The following is a 19,862-nucleotide window of genomic DNA, read 5'->3' on the forward strand; positions in this document are numbered from 1 at the left end:
AAGCAAATATTTACGCTAACTGACAGCTCGAGATGTCAATCTTGAAATTTTGTATTGTTTTTGTCATATATATCGAGTAATGCTCCAATTAATTTTTGTAGGTAATTTTATTGTGTAAAAATATTTGTAATTCTTAACAATACTTTAATTCAAAATGACTGATTGGTCTGGTACTTCAGCATCTGAGCTATTTAATTAAGTCTTGCTCTATTAATTTGACTTTTTTTTCTTAATTGCTTTATTGCTTAAGTGACTGCCGACTGCGACTACGCGCCTCTCTTTTGGGCTCTCATATACAAGTAGTGCCTCACATACGCAAACATAAACAAACACACACACGCTCAAGATGATTTTGGCATGTAGTTAATGTTTATATTCAATAAAACGATATGACTCTTTTCTGTTTGGTATCTATTTTTCACTGCGTTATTGCCAGTGTAAATGGTAACTATTTTATTTTTACAGTATAAAACGTATACCTTTTACAGTATGAAACTACAATATAAACTTCTCTTCGCGACGCAATTTCTCACTCTATTCACCACGTCGTTGACATATACGCCGCACACACATAGTGTCAAAGACTCAACGATACACACATGTATTAACCTTCAAACCGGATTGTTATTTTCCATTAACGTAAACTGAACTTATGGATCTATTATTATACACGCGTTTTTATAACGCTCAATGTAATTGATGTCAATTACATTAATATGATCAGAAACTTAAAATAGCTCGGTAAATAAACAGAAGTTAAGTGGTCCTATCGGGCCTCTGTAGATCCCGTTACTATATTCTTTTCCCCACTAGAAGACCCGCTGATCATAGTGCTCATGCTTTCGGAAAAGCACATAGTTGAAATCGCTTGGACACATTTGACCCATGAGCCCGATTTGAGGGTATAATTTATATGCCATAGACACCACCGCGGGGTCGGATAAAGAAGGAAAAACGCGTTACGTCTAGCTTGCTTATTTATGCGAGACACAACATCACGCGTCACCTTTTATTCTAGTCGAAACGCGCACGTGGAACGCGACCGTGGTTCCGCGGAAAAAGAAAAACACCTAAAATTTTATGTTATTCCCCCTCTCTCAACCCCTTCTTTCTTCTTTCCTCTCTCTCTCTCTCTCTCTCTCTCTCTCTCTCTGTCTCTCTCTCCTCATCTATTACACTCCAGCATTGCATTATTCCCCGGCGCCTTTCGCCTTGCACGTTACACGCTCTCGGGCACTTGGATCTTATTATCACGGGATCGTTGCCGTCCCGCTGAGCCCCTCGCAAGCCCCCGCATCGTCTGCATTGAACTTCTTCCTGCTCTCTCCGGGCGCAGATCCCGGACGCAGGCCGGCGAGAATCTGGAGGCGGCGACGCCGGCGAATCCGACCTTAAGTGTATTGGCAGTTGTGTCCACGTTTTATTTCCATTCAATCGGGTGAGCACCTTTAAGATCAGCTCCCCGGAAACTGTAGAGTGCTTCGCGCACCGAATGCCCCTGGTTTCTGGTCCCGCGGCGACCGACCGTGGATCCGTTTAACGACGGTGTCCAGCGCTCGTTTGCCAATCGGCGGACTGTGTGCCGATGTTTAGACCATTTTTACCTTCGCACACTCAGATATGCTAGCTGTTACGCATGCTTTTCCTCCTTCCTTTTCTCCCCCCTCCTCTCCGCCGGCTTTTACCTGCCGAATGAGCGTCCCTTCGAGCTTTTATCGCGGAGCTGCCGTCACTTCGCGGTGTGGCATCGTTCGGATAAACATTAAAATGCCGCGCACGAGCACGGGCACGAGTTAACAATGCATCCCGCAGCAGTCACAGGTAATATCCGTGCACGTTGCGTTATCCGTAGATAGCCTAGCAGATTGGATTGTTCCCCTCGCGTGCGCGAGATGTCTGAATCACAGCCAGAGGGGGAGAGGGGGAGAGCGAGTCGAGTTGACGAATCGCGCTTTAATGCCGTTACGCGCAACACCTACTAATTTCCGTGCGCCTGTGGAAATGAACTCCTTGCCGCCTTCAGGTGGGCTAAAGGTTAATATAGTTTACGAACCGAATATACAGTAATCATATTTGCCTTGATACGCGCAGATGGCAGATATTCATAGCTGGTGGTTAACCCGTTCTCCGCCGCCCGTTGAATCACCGACGCTCTTCTCTTTTCACCGTTCGACCGTAGACCCAAGCCGCCGGTTTCTCGGTCGGAGGCGAAACACCGCGTTTACATAGACATGGTGGACATTCACCAACGTACGAGCAGATAGCGCGGTTTAAGGGAAACCGGATCAAGTTGACACAAAGGGTATACGTTGGTTGTACGCCTCGTTTGGGTATTTATTGCGAGAGAGAAACAATGGGAAAAATAATGAACCACCTTCAGAACATTGAGAAGAATTATCCAGTAAAAAATTAACAAACGAATATTTCAGTTAACAAACGGATTGATCGGATCAAATGCGTAATACGGAACGTGGCCTTAGCCGCATAAATTAAACTTAGCTAACGAGAACCGACATAACCTCAAACGCATATACACATTTATCCTCAAAATTGTTGTAAATACTGTACCAAAACACTGTAAGCTATACTATACCGAAATCTCTTAAATCTACTTAATCACTGTAACCTATACTATATTGAAGATAATGATTGAAAAATATTTTAAAAAATATTGATTGCATGCTTACTCCAAACGCGTTTATTTACTCCGCAGTATTGCGCATGTTTACCCGTAATACAGGTCAAGTGGACGCATTCATCTTTTCGAGATAATTTTTAATTTTGCAAAAATATGAAAAAAATTGGATTTAAATTGTTATTTTTTTAAAGAAGTATAATTAATAGGTTCCACAAAAACCATATTTTTTAAATTCAAGTCTGTCCATTTTTAGTTAAACAGACATTAACCAAAAAGTGCGCACGTTTACCCCGAATGACTATAGAAAAAGAGATCGTGTGAAAGTGTCGAGAGGTATCAAGTTCGAACAAAGCAAAGTCGAATCCTGGTAAACACTATTCGTATTCAATAAATTAATTTATGTAGGAAACAAATTTTTTTTTATTTAAATATTATTTAACCATCCTCAAAAAATTACACATTACGAATATTTTCCGTCGTGAGCGAGTACACTCGAATTTCCAACAGGCGTGAGCGTTGCCTCGCGTATCTAAGCGCGCTTATCAGATAGCGATTTGTTCTCGAATGTAGCGATTTTAACATCTGCACCGTCATCGACGTGGCCGTCGTCGCAGCTGTCACAATCAGAGCCACGCTGCTCTGGACGTACCGCAGCGTTAAAAAGGCGGGAATAAAATAATTAACGTCGCGCTCTTTTTTTTAATCGATCGCATAGCGAGCCGCTCACGCAGCCGGGACTATTTCGGGCCACTGAGATACCCTTTTTCTCCCCCGTCGGCACATATAAACTCCAATGACCCGCGCGTAAAACTAATGGAATATGGCTGTACCGGCGCAAAGTCGTACGGAATGAACTCGCGTACACACTCGAGGGTCGTTGTGGCTGTACGGCGACCGTCACGCGTTAACCTGCGCACGGCGCACTCACACGCAGTGGTGGATTTAAGTATCCGTGAGGAAATGGGTATACTAAACACCGGTGTACGCACAATACATACACGCGACTGAAGTAGACGAGATGAATATTATTGCTGACTTCCGAGCTCCTCGTAATAGTTGCTTCACGAACTTCAAATCTGCCGCGCGCGTATCGCTCGGCTATACTGTTCCCCTCCCCCTTCTTTCTTTCTCTCTGTTCTCTCTGTAATTTATTTCACTGGGTCACTTAATCGCGCATCAATACCGCCGTTTCCACCGCCGTGATCCACGTTTCCTCGCTTAAATCTCCACATCACTTCCTCAGCATCTGTAATTCCCCATAATTCTCAGATTTATATTTTTTATGCGCTTGCAGCAACGTGGACGTATCAGCAAAAAGGGAAAGAAGAACGAAATTATCCAAACATATCGCGAAGCAGATTGCAAAAATGCGACAGATATCAGACATTGTCGCGAAGTATCGTTTCTAGCGATAAACATACTCGAAACGAACCACGTGTCAATGTACCAGCGTCAAGCACTGTCCATTATCGTCCATCTGTTGCCGTATCTTTTGGTCGCTTTCATCATCAACACAACGTCTCATTGGATATCTTATCTTTGTATGGTCTTGTATGATTTAATTGACTAATAAAGTAAAAAAACTGTCATTATTATTATCTGCTAGATGAGACAACAGCAATCTTAAGTCTTGAAGAAAGGAAGAACAAACGAAAGACGACGATGGAAGTCCTTCGTAGGTCAGGTTGGCGACGCGTATTCTTGGGGAATTAACACACATTTGCGATGTTATTGCTTGAGAATACACGTATTTGGCCTGGCCGGTCACGTCACACAAGATACGTAACGACGCACACTCCAGCAAGATAATGCAACAGGAGTCAGCCCAGACGAAAAAAGAGTAAATAATATTTAGAGATACGCAGTTTTGGTTTAATCACTTCAACTTTGACGTATGTTGTTAAGATTATGTTCTTTAGCAATCTTCAGAAATGTCGTAACACTAATTACTTATTAAGAAATTATTAACAAGTTATTAACAAGTAGGCAATTCAAATGGTTATTCTTATGTGTCCCTTTTTAATCTTTAATCTTCTTATGTTTCTGCTTCAATTTTTTACCTAAAATAACGGATTCTGAAAAGATTAACAAGAGAGGTTGTTATGCGATATTTATGTTGCGACAACGTATCACTCAAATATTGCCTCATATTTTGTTATATATCTAAACTATATTTAAAAAAATTGTATTCTCCTTTTAAGAACATTCTATTTACATAAAGAATTCTTCTCTAAAATAGGCACCAAGAGGATTCTCTTACATTAAGAGTAAAATCAAACGTCATAAAGGATTAATATTACATATTCTAAATGTTAATAACTAAATATTCTAAATATTAATAATAGATATTCTAAATTTATAAGATCATATACTAGAGATAACGTACTGCATTGCGAGCAAAATCTTGATACATATTTGCGACAATTAAAAAAGTTTCGATCAGTTGCATTGGAAATCATAATTATATATTCACTTGAAAAAGATCATACTTAATATCTATCTTTTAGAAACTTACTCATAAAAGCATAATGCATTCGCCAGCTCGATAAGATCTTCCAGCCACTTCGTCATTTTTTTATTCATTATATACTTTTCAATAGCTATCTGAAACCAATTCTCTCTGTGCGAAGACGTGAAGATCGCGTAACTTGTACTAACAGTCGTAAACAAGCGGCAGCTCGTCGCAAGAAACGAACAGCGATTAGTAAAAGTATCATGGAAAAGAATATTTTCTTTATTTCAGAAGATATTCTGTAAAATCTACGAAAAGAAGGAAATATTTTTATTCTATAAGAATATGTGTTAAGAGTAATGGAAAAGTATATAGTCTTCTTATATGGAGAATACAACTTTTTCGGTGTAAAGTCTCGCACAGGGACCTTTGCTAAACTTTCCAAGATCTGTTATTTTAGTAGATTCATCAATTTAGTAAGGCGAAAGATTTCAACAATATTTTGACAGAATGTCAAAAACAGTGCGTTTGACAGAACTTTTGAATCTCATCGATCACTATGTTTAATACACAATAACTTTTAAATGTCATCAATCACCACTCCATTTTTATCTTGTGCTTTCTGAACAGTATTTACGGAACAATATTTGTTAAACACAATCTCCAAAAAAGTTTCATTAAATTTTGTTAGATTAAGCTAAAGTACGTTTCCTCTGAGCGAGAGTTGAGATGTGTAAGTCTACTACTCACACATTCACTCTTATTCTTACGTGATAAAAGAATTTTATTACATTACGCTTCTTTCATTGATAAATTTATAGTAAATAAGCGACAATTGTGACGTTTTGAAGATTACTCAGAACAATAAACTTGACAATAAATGTCAAGGACGAGATGATTGACTGCGCATTTCTATATATTTATCAAGAAAAAGACACGGCATTGATATTTTCCGTTATTTTCAGGAGACATGATGTAATTAGTTCTACAATTAATAGGTATATAACTGCATGTTGACATAACCAAACGATAAAGCGTTGAATGAACGATAAAGCAACTTTGACGAAACTGCTACGAAGCATATTGCGAAAATCGAATGACAGTACACATTTTTGCGACTTATCTTTATATAAATATATTATAGGTAAATCTTTAAAAAAACGGAACCAGCAGCTATGATCTTGACCTTCATATATATGATAGAGGCCAACCTCCTAAGTAACGTTTAGAAGGTTTAACCGTCGCTTGTTTCTCGTTAAAAAGTTATTAAGTTACAAGTTACAAAGTTTAAGTTACAAAAGAAGTTGCATAAAATAAATGTAATGTTTGGACACTATATATACCAAAACATCGAATTTGTAAGCTACGAAGATGCCAGCCGTATGCACGTATACACATATACACACACACACACACTGCTCGCCAGTCGCGCGCTCGCCCACCTGCCCGGCGAGCGGTACGTGCGTATGTTCTACTCATTGTCAGTGGCATAGCCAGGGAAGGGAAGGGCTGAGGGGACTGCAGCCACACCAAAATTTATTTTCTGGGTTACACTACCAGGTCTGTAAATATGAAACCGGAGATGCCCTTAGATGGCCCATAGATGGCCCTAGCTGTCAATGTAGTTACCGTCAAACCGCGTCATTGGCGCCATTTCCTTGTTGACATCTCTGACAAAGATTTTCAACTCACAACAATACAAGTTTTATACAACAGCATAGTTTGTAATAGCGTTGAATATGTCGAATTTTGTGCCTGGAAACTACGATTTGCAGACAGCATTGATTTTCTGTTACCATTTGAAGAAAACTGCTGCAGAATCGCATCGAATGCTTGTCGAAGCTTACGGTGAGCATGCTCTTGGTAAATCACAGTGCTTTGAGTGGTTTAAAAAATTCAAAAGTGGCGATTTTGACGTGAGAAACGAAGAACGTGGAAGACCACCGAAAAAGTTTGAAGACAGCGAATTGCAAGCATTGTTGGATGAGGATGACACTCAAACGCAACAACAACTCGCGGATCAATTAAATGTGACACGAGAAGCCGTCTCCATACGTTTGAAAGCCATGGGAAAGATCCAGAAGATGGGAAAATGGGTTCCACATGAACTGAATGAAAGACAACAGAAAAACCGAAAAACCACTTGCGAAACGTTGCTCGCCAGGTACAAAAGAAAGAAAAACATTTCTCCATCGAATTTTGTCTGGCGATGAAAAGTGGATATATTTTGAGAATCCTAAGCGTAAAAGATCATGGGTAACTCCAGGCGAACCATCGACATCGACTGCAAGGCCAAATCGCTATGGACGGAAGACAATGCTCTGTGTTTGGTGGGATCAGAAGGGTGTGATCTATTATGAGCTGCTAAAACCTGGCCAAACCGTTAATACTGAACGCTACCGACAACAAATGATCGATTTGAATCAAGCTTTGCGTGAAAAACGACCAGAATATAAAAAAAGGCAACACAAAGTGATTTTGTTTTATGATAATGCACCATCACACACAGCAAAACTGGTCAAGGAAACGATTGAGGCGTTTAGTTGGGAAATACTTTCGCATACGGCTTACTCACCAGACTTGGCTCCGTCCGATTACTATTTATTTGCATCGATGGGACACGCACTTGCTAAGCAGCGCTTCCGTTCTTACGAAAATGTACGAAAATGGCTCGATGACTGGTTTGCCTCAAAAGAGCAACAGTTTTTTTGGCGTGGCATCCACAAATTATCAGACAGGTGGGAAAAATGTATAGTTAGCGATGGGCAATACTTCGAATAAAATATTTTTTATCATTTTCATACAATAAACGTGTATTTTCTATACAAAAATTCGAGTTTCCTATTTACATACCTGGTAAGTGTAAGAAAAATTTTTTCGAATAACTTTTTTTGCTCGTCAAGAATGAAAAGTACAATCCCCCCCCGAAACTTTTTTCTGGTTACGCCACTAGTTCAAAGCAACAATATAAAATAAAAGAGAAAACATTATTTTACGCATTTATATACGTGTAATTTTGTTTACACATTTCATCTGTGTAAGTTTATATATTTAAATGCATACTTTTTACACGTGTAAATGAAACATATACTGCTAGCCCACGGTAGCAATTTATAAGATAATCTGTGAATTGTATCTATATTATAATAATATTACAATATTGTAAACTCAATATTACGACTTTAAGTGGAAAGTACATATATTTCTACCAAGCTAATGTTAAAATCAAGATAACTTTATATATTCGTACTATTATATATGTGTATATGTATACACATATAATATCATAAAATATTTCATATATAATTAAATAAATTAATTGAACACATAATATCATAAAATATTTCATATATAATTAAATAAATTAATTGAACACAATATCATAAAATATTTCATATATAATTAATTGAATCAATATTTTATGTAATATTTGGAGCATTTTTATTGCAGTAAATCTTGACCATAGATTTTTTTTAAACAATTTCAAGTTATTTCACACTGTTAAGAAGTATTAGGAAGAAATTGATTGCTCCTGAGTTATATATGTTTTATTGTTTCGGATAGAAAACATTGTTTATCCATTATAGATAATCGTACTCATTGCATTATATATTTTTTCTTTCTCAAAATTTTAATTACGAAAATACTTGACATAAACAATATTAAATATCATCTAAGTGCTAGCCTTTCTTTTGCTACGCATTTATATTGAGATAAAATTAATTCTAAATTCACTAAACAATTTACTTTTAAAGTTTAACCTTCACATACATCATTCATTTATTTCTGTATACAATATTTATACATATAAAACACGTGTTATAATCGTAATATTAAATTTGTATACACGCGCGCACAGACATAAGTATATCTGTGTACCTATAATGTTAAAATCAACAATTCTTTGATTTTAGTGATATATATTTGCATTCGCTTCTTACATTCATAAAATTTGTACTTGCCTCAAGCGGCTTGTATTGGAACAAATTTTATCTTCATATTATTCGGACGAAGAATAAAATCTATATTTATCCGGATGTCTTTTAGATAATCAATAGGTTCTAAGTAGAAATTGTGCACGAGATAAGCTATTATAGCCTTCAACTCCAACATAGCGAATCGTTGACCTGCCACACACATTTATAACTTATGTATTAAAAACTGTCTATATCTAGAGATCGCATCGCGAGATGAGCATCGCGCTAGCTTACCTATACAATTCCGTGGTCCTGCACTGAATGGCAAGTACGAATAAGGATGACGCTTTTGTATCTTTTCAGGCAAAAATCTATCTGGATCGAATACATCGGGATTCGGCCAGAAATTGGGATCTCTATGAACGTGGAAGATATTGAGATTTGTCATTGTTCCACGGGGTATTACATATGAATCTGTAAAATGTATTTCGTAATCAGGTGTAACTTATAAACACGCGATAATTAAATATTATGATAATTTCTACGTTTAAAAAATATAAAAAATTAATCATCTTACTTATGGTTACCTCATTTCAATTTAATTTTGAAATATTAAATTTGGAATATGTTTACATATTCATAAAGATTCATGGCTGTTACCGCGTAATTGCACATTCTCCGCGGTGACTCGTGTTATGAAAAACACACTGGGGTACAGTCGCAACGATTCCTTCAAACATCTTTCTAAATACGATAGATTCTGCAACGACGTCATAGTCAATGTGCCCTCACATTGCTGCATCACTGTTTTAACTTCCTCTCTGACGCGATCCTGTACCACCAACACTGATTAAAATTACACTACTCCGTGATACTTACACATATACACCAAAAAATAGTTTCAGTAATTGTCTACGTATATATTTAAATTTATTTTAGAGATAGTTTTCGATTATTCTCATTTGATCAATTAATTTCAATCGATACGTGAAAAAATACACAGCGATGAGTATTTAATGCTTCTATCTTTTCAACAGGATTTAATTAACGACTTAATGATTGAACAAAATTAATCAGATGCTGCTTTTAATTACATATCTCATGTTTCTATGGAGAAAAGCACCTGAATATCCTTGTGTTCTGCTAATAGTAACAGAGTGAAACATATAGCCATCGATGTTGTGTCATGACCCTATAATCAGTTTGCGTGTTAGTTGTGTTCGTATAATATATCAGACTGTCGAGAAAAATTACACGAGGGTATACCTACTTCAAACATGAAAGTATCCACCTCCTCTCTGATATCCAAATCACTCAAATTATTTTCCTGAGACATAGATATTAGAAGATCCAATATGGCGAATCGCTTTTTTCGAACGGGATCAGAAATATCACAATTACGATTTTGCGATATTAGAATGAAGTTGAAATTCATACTTAGTTTACGTACTTCCAAGTATTTCTGCGTTATCTGTTTCCATCGGATCGTTATTTGTAATATTGTGCAAATACTTATTGTCAGTACGTTTGTGATACATTTTTCTTTCCGCAATTATCTAAAAATGATGTCAACGTAATAAAATATTAATTTATTTTACGGCTTATCTAATTGCGCCTTGACTTTTTCACTAATATATCAATACTTATATACAAGTTTTTCGTTCTAATTTTGTACATTAGAAAGTGTACTGAATGTAAGTAATTTAATTTTGACGTACTTTTTCAGTGAACCCATGTAAATTTTGTAGTGTCTTCTTGTGTTTTCTGCCCTCAGGCGTTAATGTGAATAACGTATCGTTCAACCAGGGCCTCATGACTCTAAACGACATAAATATATAATGCTAAAAGTAAATCTGAAAAAATAATAATATTAATAGGCTCTGAATAATCACGAGAAGTGAATAACAAATAAGATTTAATTCTATCTAATGAAATCAAATTATATTGTGGTATTGTTTTTTTTAGCATTATCTCTTTTTCTTTTATACTGCATATCGTCTGGCCAACATTAGAATGTAAGTTTTGTCTTCGATTCAATAACACACTCGATTTTTTAAAAATATTTCAATATTAATATTTTAAGGGATTTAAATAATGTTCTTTTAAGGCTGAAAGGATTATTTTGTGCGATTCGCGAATGACGTATTGTTCGCGTCTGTACTTTAATTATAATTATTTTTTTTCGCATGGTGCCCCAATAATGATTTACATGATATTACAATTTGTGATATCATGTAAATACGGATATTTGGATTATTAATTACCTATATATGAAGAACCGACCCATCTGGCGAACCTCCTGTCGATATTTTTCTTGCGCCGTACCGAGATTGTGCAGAGAAGTGCCCATGGCAGTTTCTACAATTGTAGGCAGTTCTCAGATATACAAAATTAATTTTCTTTACAATTATGTGACAGAAATATATAATGATTTACCGCATATTATGTTCAGCGTATGTTCAGAAATAAATGATTCGATATCCACTTCAACCATCCCGCCGACATCCTTTAATTTCTGCACTATGTGTTTACCCTCCTCAATTAAAATATTTGTGAATTCTTGCAGTATACTAAAATGAAATGTAGGCGTTAGCATTTTTCGCCGTGAATGCCATTTGGCACCTAAAACAGAAATAAGATTAAGACTAAGATTAATTCTAGAATGATTTTTGCAACAGGAATGTTATGGCAGATCGCGCGATATAAAGTAAAAACAATAATATAAAATGAACAAAATTGAAAGAAAAAAATACCAATAACTTTCGCATATATTGAGCAAGTCTCACGATTTTGAGTTTAATCTTCACTTATATCTTCATTAATTAATTTTCTAATGTCATAATGCCTCTCGTTTTATCGGAATATCTGAATAAAGAGATGAATACTCAATATCTACAAAAAAATCTTAAAAGTAAAAAAAATTTTAATTGGTGCAAGCAAATAGGAACCAACTGAAAATTAGGTGATCAGAAGCGATATCTCTATTTTGAAAACTAATATTTCTGTTGTCGCAACCGAAAATATTCGTCTGAACATTCAGCGATTTTAGAACTCGGTTGAAGCAACTGAGAACAATTGACTACAGAAGCCTCATAAAGGAATTTTTCTGTTCTTATAGCAGAGTTTTCGTCTGATCCCTGAGCAACCGAAAATTTGGTTGCACCAACAGAATTGTTTTTTTCCGTGTAGTACACAGTACTCGATGATATAAAGCGCACATATGCGATTATAATAATAATTTTATTGTGTTACCTGTACTAGTAAGAAGCCCGTCATTTAACCATGGACGCAAAATATCGTATAATGGCCCTTTTTCGAGGTGCTTCGTGTTATTTAATATTACCTAAAACCACAAAAAGTAAAGTTGAGTGCAACATCAGTTTATTGTATCATTGAAACTCACACGCAGCTAAATAAGCAATCGCTTCACGAGCCATGTTTTAGAATGTTTACTCTTTTTGCAATATATAAGTAATAATACAATAACATATACAATAACAATACAAAATGTTTCTGAATTGCAAATTTAACAATATATAGTTGTTTTAAGAATAATTTTTCTATATATACAAAAATATACAAAAATAATATACAAAAAATATTTATTTGGATTTAATTATGTTCTATTAAATATATAGAAAGTTTTGCAAAAGTATATTATAAATTTATAATCACAGTTCAGCACATGATGATTTCTCGCTCTTTACATTATCTTTATATAAATGTCTTCTTGAACTTTGATACATTATCTGCGAGAGTGCATAATACTAAAAGGCGAACTCTTGCTCTCTTAAGAAAAAAAGATGTCTGACATAAAACGCTCTAATACACATGTATAAGTTTTATAGATGAATTTATCGATAATAGTTAAGACGCGATTATGTATTAGTTAAGGCGATGGCTGTCGCCTGAAAATTAAAGATAAAATAATGATGCCATAAATAAGTGTTTCTCAATCTCGATAATGATGCGATAAACAAATGTTTTTCAATCGTAAGTGTGTCGTGTGTGTGTCGCTAAGAAACAATCATGTTTCAGCCATTTTCAGTGAAATATCGTGGGTACAGAACTCGCTTGCCAAACATCGTAGGTTTTGATTTGTCAAATTTTTTTCTTTAGTGTTTCGAAATTTTATGTGTTTGTGTAAAAAATTATGTGGGACTTCATGCTCATGTTAATGTTTTTCCTGCACATCGTAACTTCGCTGAACACCCTATAGATGTGTAGATATATATTTTACAGGATTGGGAACATTACTTTTTAAAAGTAACGCGTTACCGTTACCGTTACTTGCGGTAAAAAGTAACTCGTTACCGTTACTCGTTACTGATTCTAAAAAGTAACGCATTACCGTTATTTGAAAAGTAAAGATAAAAAAATCGTTACTTTCCGTTACTTTTATAAAAAAAAAGTTAAAATCGGCTTATAAAACGAATAGTAAGAGAGACAGTACATAAATTATACATATATAAAGACAAAATATAAGATATTTAAGTGGAAAGCATACATTCTTGCATAACGACATAAAGCCCATTCTACATTAGTCGCAAATTGCAAGGTCGCAAAGAAATTAACTAATTATAGTCGATTGTTCTTCTTGTGATCAAAGAATAATCAATCATGATTGGTCACTTTCCTTGCGATTTTGCGATTGCAACTAATGTAGAATGGGCTTTAGGGGCGCCGCACACTAATTGACATAACAGTAACGTAAGACGTATCGTAAAAATGGACAAATTACAATCGAGTATTCACAAAAATGGCGAAATTTTACAGTTCGACGATATTCAAAGTGATTGGTCAATTCTTACGGTACGTCTTACGTTATTGTTATGTGAATTCGTGTGCGGCGCCCCTTAAGCGCGGTCTACAATGAGAACTTAAGCCATAAAATTTAAGCTTTAAGTTCTAAGTCGTAAGAAGTTGACCAATCACAGTCAATTATAAGAAAAATAATTGATGGTCAGTGACTGGTCAGTTTCTTACGGCTTAGAGTTTAAAGCTTAAATTTTATGACTTAAGTTCTCATTGTAGACCACGCTTTACAGGCTTTCTGCAATAAGCAGTAAGTTTTAAGTTGCAATAAAATTGACTAATTACAGTGGATTATTCTTCTAGTAGTCGACTATGATTGGTCAATTTTATTATGACTTAAGATTTATTGCTTATTGTAGAATGGAGTTTGCGGAAGGCAGCACATTAATTGTTTATCGTTGCAAACTTTCGTCGTGTGACAAGCGTTGCGACGTTCTGTGTACAGAAGCCACTATAGTAAAAAAACAACGATACAAGTAACGATGAATTTCGTTACTCGTTACTGAAGAAAATGTAACGCCGTTACTTTTTCGTTACTGATATAAAAAAATAACGGCGTTACCAAATTGTTATAAAAAAAAAGTAACGAAATAGTAACGTCGTTACAAGTAACGCGTTACTTCCCAACCCTGATATTTTACTTTTCATTTAAATACCTCGATATCATCTGGATGATGAATGGTTACCAATCTATAATGGAGATTCCAAAATCTAAAAGTGGTATAATATTGGTCCGAAAGAGTACGAAAAAGGCACCAGAGTTGTTCTGAAGAACATGTGAATATATTATAAATAATGATACATGTAAAATGTGCGTTGTTAACATTCTCATTCTTTTGAATATACTGTGCTGTTATTCATGTAAGTCAAACGTGCAATAAATTACAGCAAATAAAATTACAATAAATTACAGCAAAATTAAATAAGAAGGAGAAAAAATTAGTGGGCTATAATGTTTATAGTTTTATGTTATATGTAAACTCTGTATCTTCTTACGTGAATAAATAATAAGTTGAACGTTAGTAAACTATTATTAATTAATGATGAATATATCAAGAACTTTTATTTACCTCTTGTTTGTTGTAATAGCAATAAATTGCCAAAAACCGGAAGGATCTTCGGTCCCGGTATTTGATTCATTAATCGCCCGACTCTTGAATAATGCACGCAACAATGATAAGCAAATGCAATAACGGCTACAATAATAAGTAATAAAAGTACGGCGGAAAACATTTTCTAGAACGCGATAGTAAACGGTAGTGGCGTTAAAGATTATCACAATGTATAATAACTGCACGACTTGTCGATGCAACGCGACATACAAGAATAGATATGTGTGAACTGTTGGTACAGCAATATATAATAATACAGAGACATCTGGTGTGACTTCCAGTGAAGTTCTAAAGTGATTGATAAGTATACTTTTGAAACTGTTCTATGATAATATCTCATTATTAACATTGATGATTGAGTTTCTTAGATGTCGTTCAATACCAATTTGTACGCATATTAATCCTTTTTTTAATTAAATATTTCATAACAGCGCATTAATAGTTATATTAACGTGTTAATATAATTTAATTCAACAATGTAACAGTTATTAATATATTAATATGTTGCAAATGGCACTAAAGTCACACTAAAAATTCAAGTTTGTTATTTCAAACACATAAACGTATAATTCGGCTGAATTTTTTTACATGTTTCTCACTATTTTAAGTCACACCATTTAACACGCCTAAAAGAGATGTATAAATTTTAATTTAATGTATTTAAACATGTTAAATGAAGAAACATGTAATTAGAGCTATAATAACTGTAATATTATTATAACTGTATAATTTGTAATGCACTGTTGTAATAGATCTTTTTTATTAATTACATGTAACGATAAACTTTACCACATGCTATCTTCCAATTATCATGGCAATATGTCAATATATATAACTTCAAAACTTCGCGATTAATCTCGTCCGATAAAATCTCATAAGATAAAAAAAGTCTCGATGAAAAACGAATATTAACATAAATGAATAAAGTCGACATTGAATTTCGATACGATCGTCATCTATAATCGTCTATAATATCGTTTATTTTTATCGGTTGTTTTTTTTGTATTATCTTGTTCTTTTTTTACCAACTGCCATTGAGCATTTAAGTATTGCAATATAACTGACGATCGACTGTTGTAAGGAATAGCTTAAATTAATTTCGAATCACATATATATTTGTATTGAAAAAAAATATTTATTAGGATTTAAATATGTTCTATTAAATATATAGAAAGTTTTGCACAAGTATATTATAAATTTATAATCGCAGTTCAGCACATGAAGATTTCTCGCTCTTTACATTATTTTTATATAAGTGTCTTCTGGAACTTTGATACATTATCTGCGAATGCATAATACTAAGAGGCGAAGTCTTGCTCTCTTAAGAACAAAATATATACATTATGTTATAATCTTCTGTGCACTGTACACGGTGTTCTATAAAAATAGTTCATAAATACAGTTTCAGCGAGACTTACTGGTACAAACATGCAAAGGAATCTTCTAAAAAATGAAATATGATATGAAGGAAAAAATCATTTCCAAAGTTCAATTTGTATCTAAACAAGATAACATTTTGTATCCAATGCCGTCATATCTGTTGTGCATCGTGTAAAGGAATGAAAACTTATCGTCGTTCCTGCAGCTAACTTTAGAGATATCTTTATAAAAAATATCTATAAATATTTATAAAAAGATATAAGATATATCTTTTGCTAAAGATATCTTCAAAATATTGCCGCTAGATTTTCTTTATCATCAAATTTGCCCTTTCGTATTTTATACAATGTTTTCTAGCGTAGCAACACTGCAAATCCGAATATGTTATTCTTAAACGTATAAGCGTGTAATTCACTGAAACTCTTCTCACACATCTCTTACGGTTTTAAATCACGTCATTCAACACGTTTATGATGTATAAATTAAAATTTTATATGTTTGAGCGTGTTAAATGATGCAACTTGAGACGATAAGAAACTTATCGTCTCTTATAAAAAGAGATTCAGCCAGTTATATGATCAAACGAACTCTAGAGTGAACTTCGATCATAATTATGCGAATGCTTTCGTCCGAGTAGATAAATAGTAGTCATGCCACATAATACTCCCTTTCAACAAGTGTTTTTAAAGTTTGACCAGAAAAATTTTTAATGCGAGTGTAGGCTGCTCAGTATGTGCGTTCTATGTTGTTTAGTATGTTGCTAGGTTACTTTATGGTTTAAAGCTTGTCACAAATCGAATCTGGACAAAGATAGAAAAACGTAGCATTTTCTAAGAATGGGAGGGTGTCTCTACTCGGACGAAAGCATTCGCATAATTATGACCGAACTTCACTCTGGAGTTCGTTTGATCATACATGGAAAAAAGAGTTTGGTTGAATTAACCAAATATCTGGTCGAATATGAACGATCCAGAAATTCCGATTAAAGTAACCCGAATTCTGTTTAAGTCAACCAAACATCTTGTTAACTTAAACAGAATTCGGGTTACTTCAATCGGAATTTCTGGATGGAATTTGGTTAATTCAATCAAACCTTTTTTCCGTGTATAATTATGCTCTGCATTTCGTAGATAAATGTAGCTATTCAAAGATAACAATTTGTGGCTATAAATAAAGTCATTATCTTGGAAGCATAACAAGAAAATTATTTAGTTAATCTTTAATTATTTATTTTTAAATTCTTAAAAGAAAGAAATATTAAGATAGACTTTAATGACAACGTTCAATATCGTTCAATAAAATAAATGCAATTGTAAGCTTATAAACATTAACTAAGTTAAGTATAAACATTTTATACTTAACGGTTTAAAATGATCGCTTCTGATGCCGACATTAGAGGCCGACATTATAAAATTTCGCAAAAGTCAAAGAGTCCTCAAACCAGCCTACTGCATTCCAAATTTCGTCTGCGGAGCATGACGTGTTAAATGTGTCGTAAAAATGGAGGTATTAACTCCTGCCTCGGAGAGAGTTAGCCTTATCCAACAATTAATAGATTGACTTGAAGCCTCCCGTATAGGTTTTTTTAAAAGTTAGAAATAGGATAGAAGGGGATTCTGGCATTAAATTGAATTAAGAATATAATAACGCAGAAACGATACGACAGATAAAGTAGGCTGATCCTCAAAATGACGAAATATCATTAAAGATTAATGGTCGATTAATTTCTGAGGTTTTCAGACGATCAGGAACCTTAATAATTACAGTATCCGATAAAAATTGTTACTGCGTTTTATAAAAAAACAGCGTTTATACTCTGTGCATTGATGCTAATATTAGTAAAGTAGCAAACTTTCGAGTGAGAAGCTCTAGGTTTAAACATTCATGAGGTCATAAGGAGACCAGGTATGTAATAACGGGCGACGGATCCCACGTTAAAGCATATTTTGGTTTCGACGGTTTTAACACGGATACACTTTTGAAGAAACGCCTCATTCTTTCATCGAAACCAAGATTAATATTAGTTATTAACGATAATGCAGAACGATAAGAATTAAAAGTACCATATGCTGTAATATTTTGAAGTTATGCTGATAAAAAACTGAGAACCTGTGGTATGTTTGGCTGAAACTATTCGAATCAGCCAAAAGGCGGAAAAGCATAGAAATAAAATTCACTCCAATTTATAGTAAAGGCATCAATGACAAAAGCAAAAGGATCAGATAAAAGTACAACAGACCGCGGTGCGGGGAGTCTGGGAGACGTAGCCCCCCTCCCCCCAGTTACACGGTTAGAGACTGGCATCTTTTTTATTAATATCTCGGAAACTATAAGCGACCGCCATATAGCCTATATAGTTTATATTATCGAAATATGATAAAAAATAAAAAATGTGCCTGTCCCTAGTCGTGTACTGTGTCCCTAATCGTAACTGGGGGGTTACACCTCTCAGAGCTCCCGCACTGCGGCGGGGGGAGGCAAGTCTGTTGTACTTAAGCTAAAGAGTGAGAATTTCTCACAAAAGTGTGAGAAAAAGTGTGTATTTATAAAACTTAAAATATAAACTTAAAATAAATATAAACTTAAAATATAACACGGGCGAACGCGCGGGCGAGCAAGCAGTGTATGTGCACAGAGAGAAAAAACTGGTAAGTATAACAAACTGCATTTAGTTACAGAAATTCATTGAATCCTTAGTAACTAATACTAAATATGATAATAATTACCAAATATTTAATAGATCGGGAGTATGACGTAATTGCATTCACAGTAACATCAATTAAATAATTTAGTAATAGTTACTTAATGTTAAATATTTAATATGAAATATATTACAGTTATGAACAGATATTTGATAATTGTTATGAAATCGTTACATCTCATATAATAAAAAAATCAGTAAGTACGAGTTCTATTTTGTTACCAGTATAAGTATGTTTTGTTGCAGCACAACGAAAAATTCATTCATTTGCAGCTATTACATCGTTTCAATATCTATTATTACAGATAGTTGGTTGAACCTATCAAAAATTTTGTAACTATTACAAAATCGCTTATTTTGCTCAACTATTCAATAAGTTTTATTTACCAAATATATTCTGGAAGCAAATAAATTTTACTGCTGTCAAATAAATAATTTATTTTACAGAACTAAATTAATTAATAAATATTGCCATAGCTTTGGCCCGCTATATTTACGTCTATCATTTAGTAATAGTAACCAAATTTTGATAATATTTACTAAATTCTTCTCTCAGTGTGTGTGCATGCATGCGTATGCAACTGAACGTAACATACGCATATACGTGTACTATTTACCATATTTCAATATGTACTGTGTGCCAAAATTACGTTCCGTTTATAAAAGTTTTTTGTTAATAACTTTTTAACAAACAACGAGCAACGGCTAAAATCTTCTTAACGTTACTCAGGAGGATGACTTCTATCATATATATATAAAGGTCAAGGTCATAACTGCTGGGCCCGTTTTTCTAAAGATTTACCGAGAGAGAGAGAGAGAGAGAGAGAGAGAGAGAGAGAGAGAGAGA

At 34.4% G+C, this 19,862-nt stretch overlaps 1 protein-coding gene across 1 annotated transcript; it reads right to left on the reverse strand.

The window, feature by feature from the left end:
* Positions 1-8,528: 8,528 nt before the first annotated feature.
* On the reverse strand, positions 8,529-15,135 carry LOC116849693 (cytochrome P450 4C1-like). The gene is made up of 12 exons (XM_032827089.1): positions 14,893-15,135; positions 14,479-14,588; positions 12,260-12,350; positions 11,444-11,629; positions 11,272-11,365; positions 10,726-10,825; positions 10,458-10,563; positions 10,278-10,384; positions 10,131-10,199; positions 9,668-9,839; positions 9,302-9,481; positions 8,529-9,217 (listed from the first exon to the last, which is right to left on the reverse strand). Exons 1-12 carry the CDS (start codon positions 15,053-15,055, stop codon positions 9,054-9,056), a joined length of 1,542 nt encoding a protein of 513 aa, XP_032682980.1. The 5' UTR covers positions 15,056-15,135; the 3' UTR covers positions 8,529-9,053.
* Positions 15,136-19,862: the final 4,727 nt, after the last annotated feature.

This window comes from Odontomachus brunneus, unplaced genomic scaffold (assembly GCF_010583005.1).
Source record: "Odontomachus brunneus isolate Ranch 3 - 2012 unplaced genomic scaffold, Obru_v1 Obru_scaffold_124, whole genome shotgun sequence".
Classification (NCBI taxonomy): Eukaryota; Metazoa; Arthropoda; class Insecta; order Hymenoptera; family Formicidae; genus Odontomachus; species Odontomachus brunneus.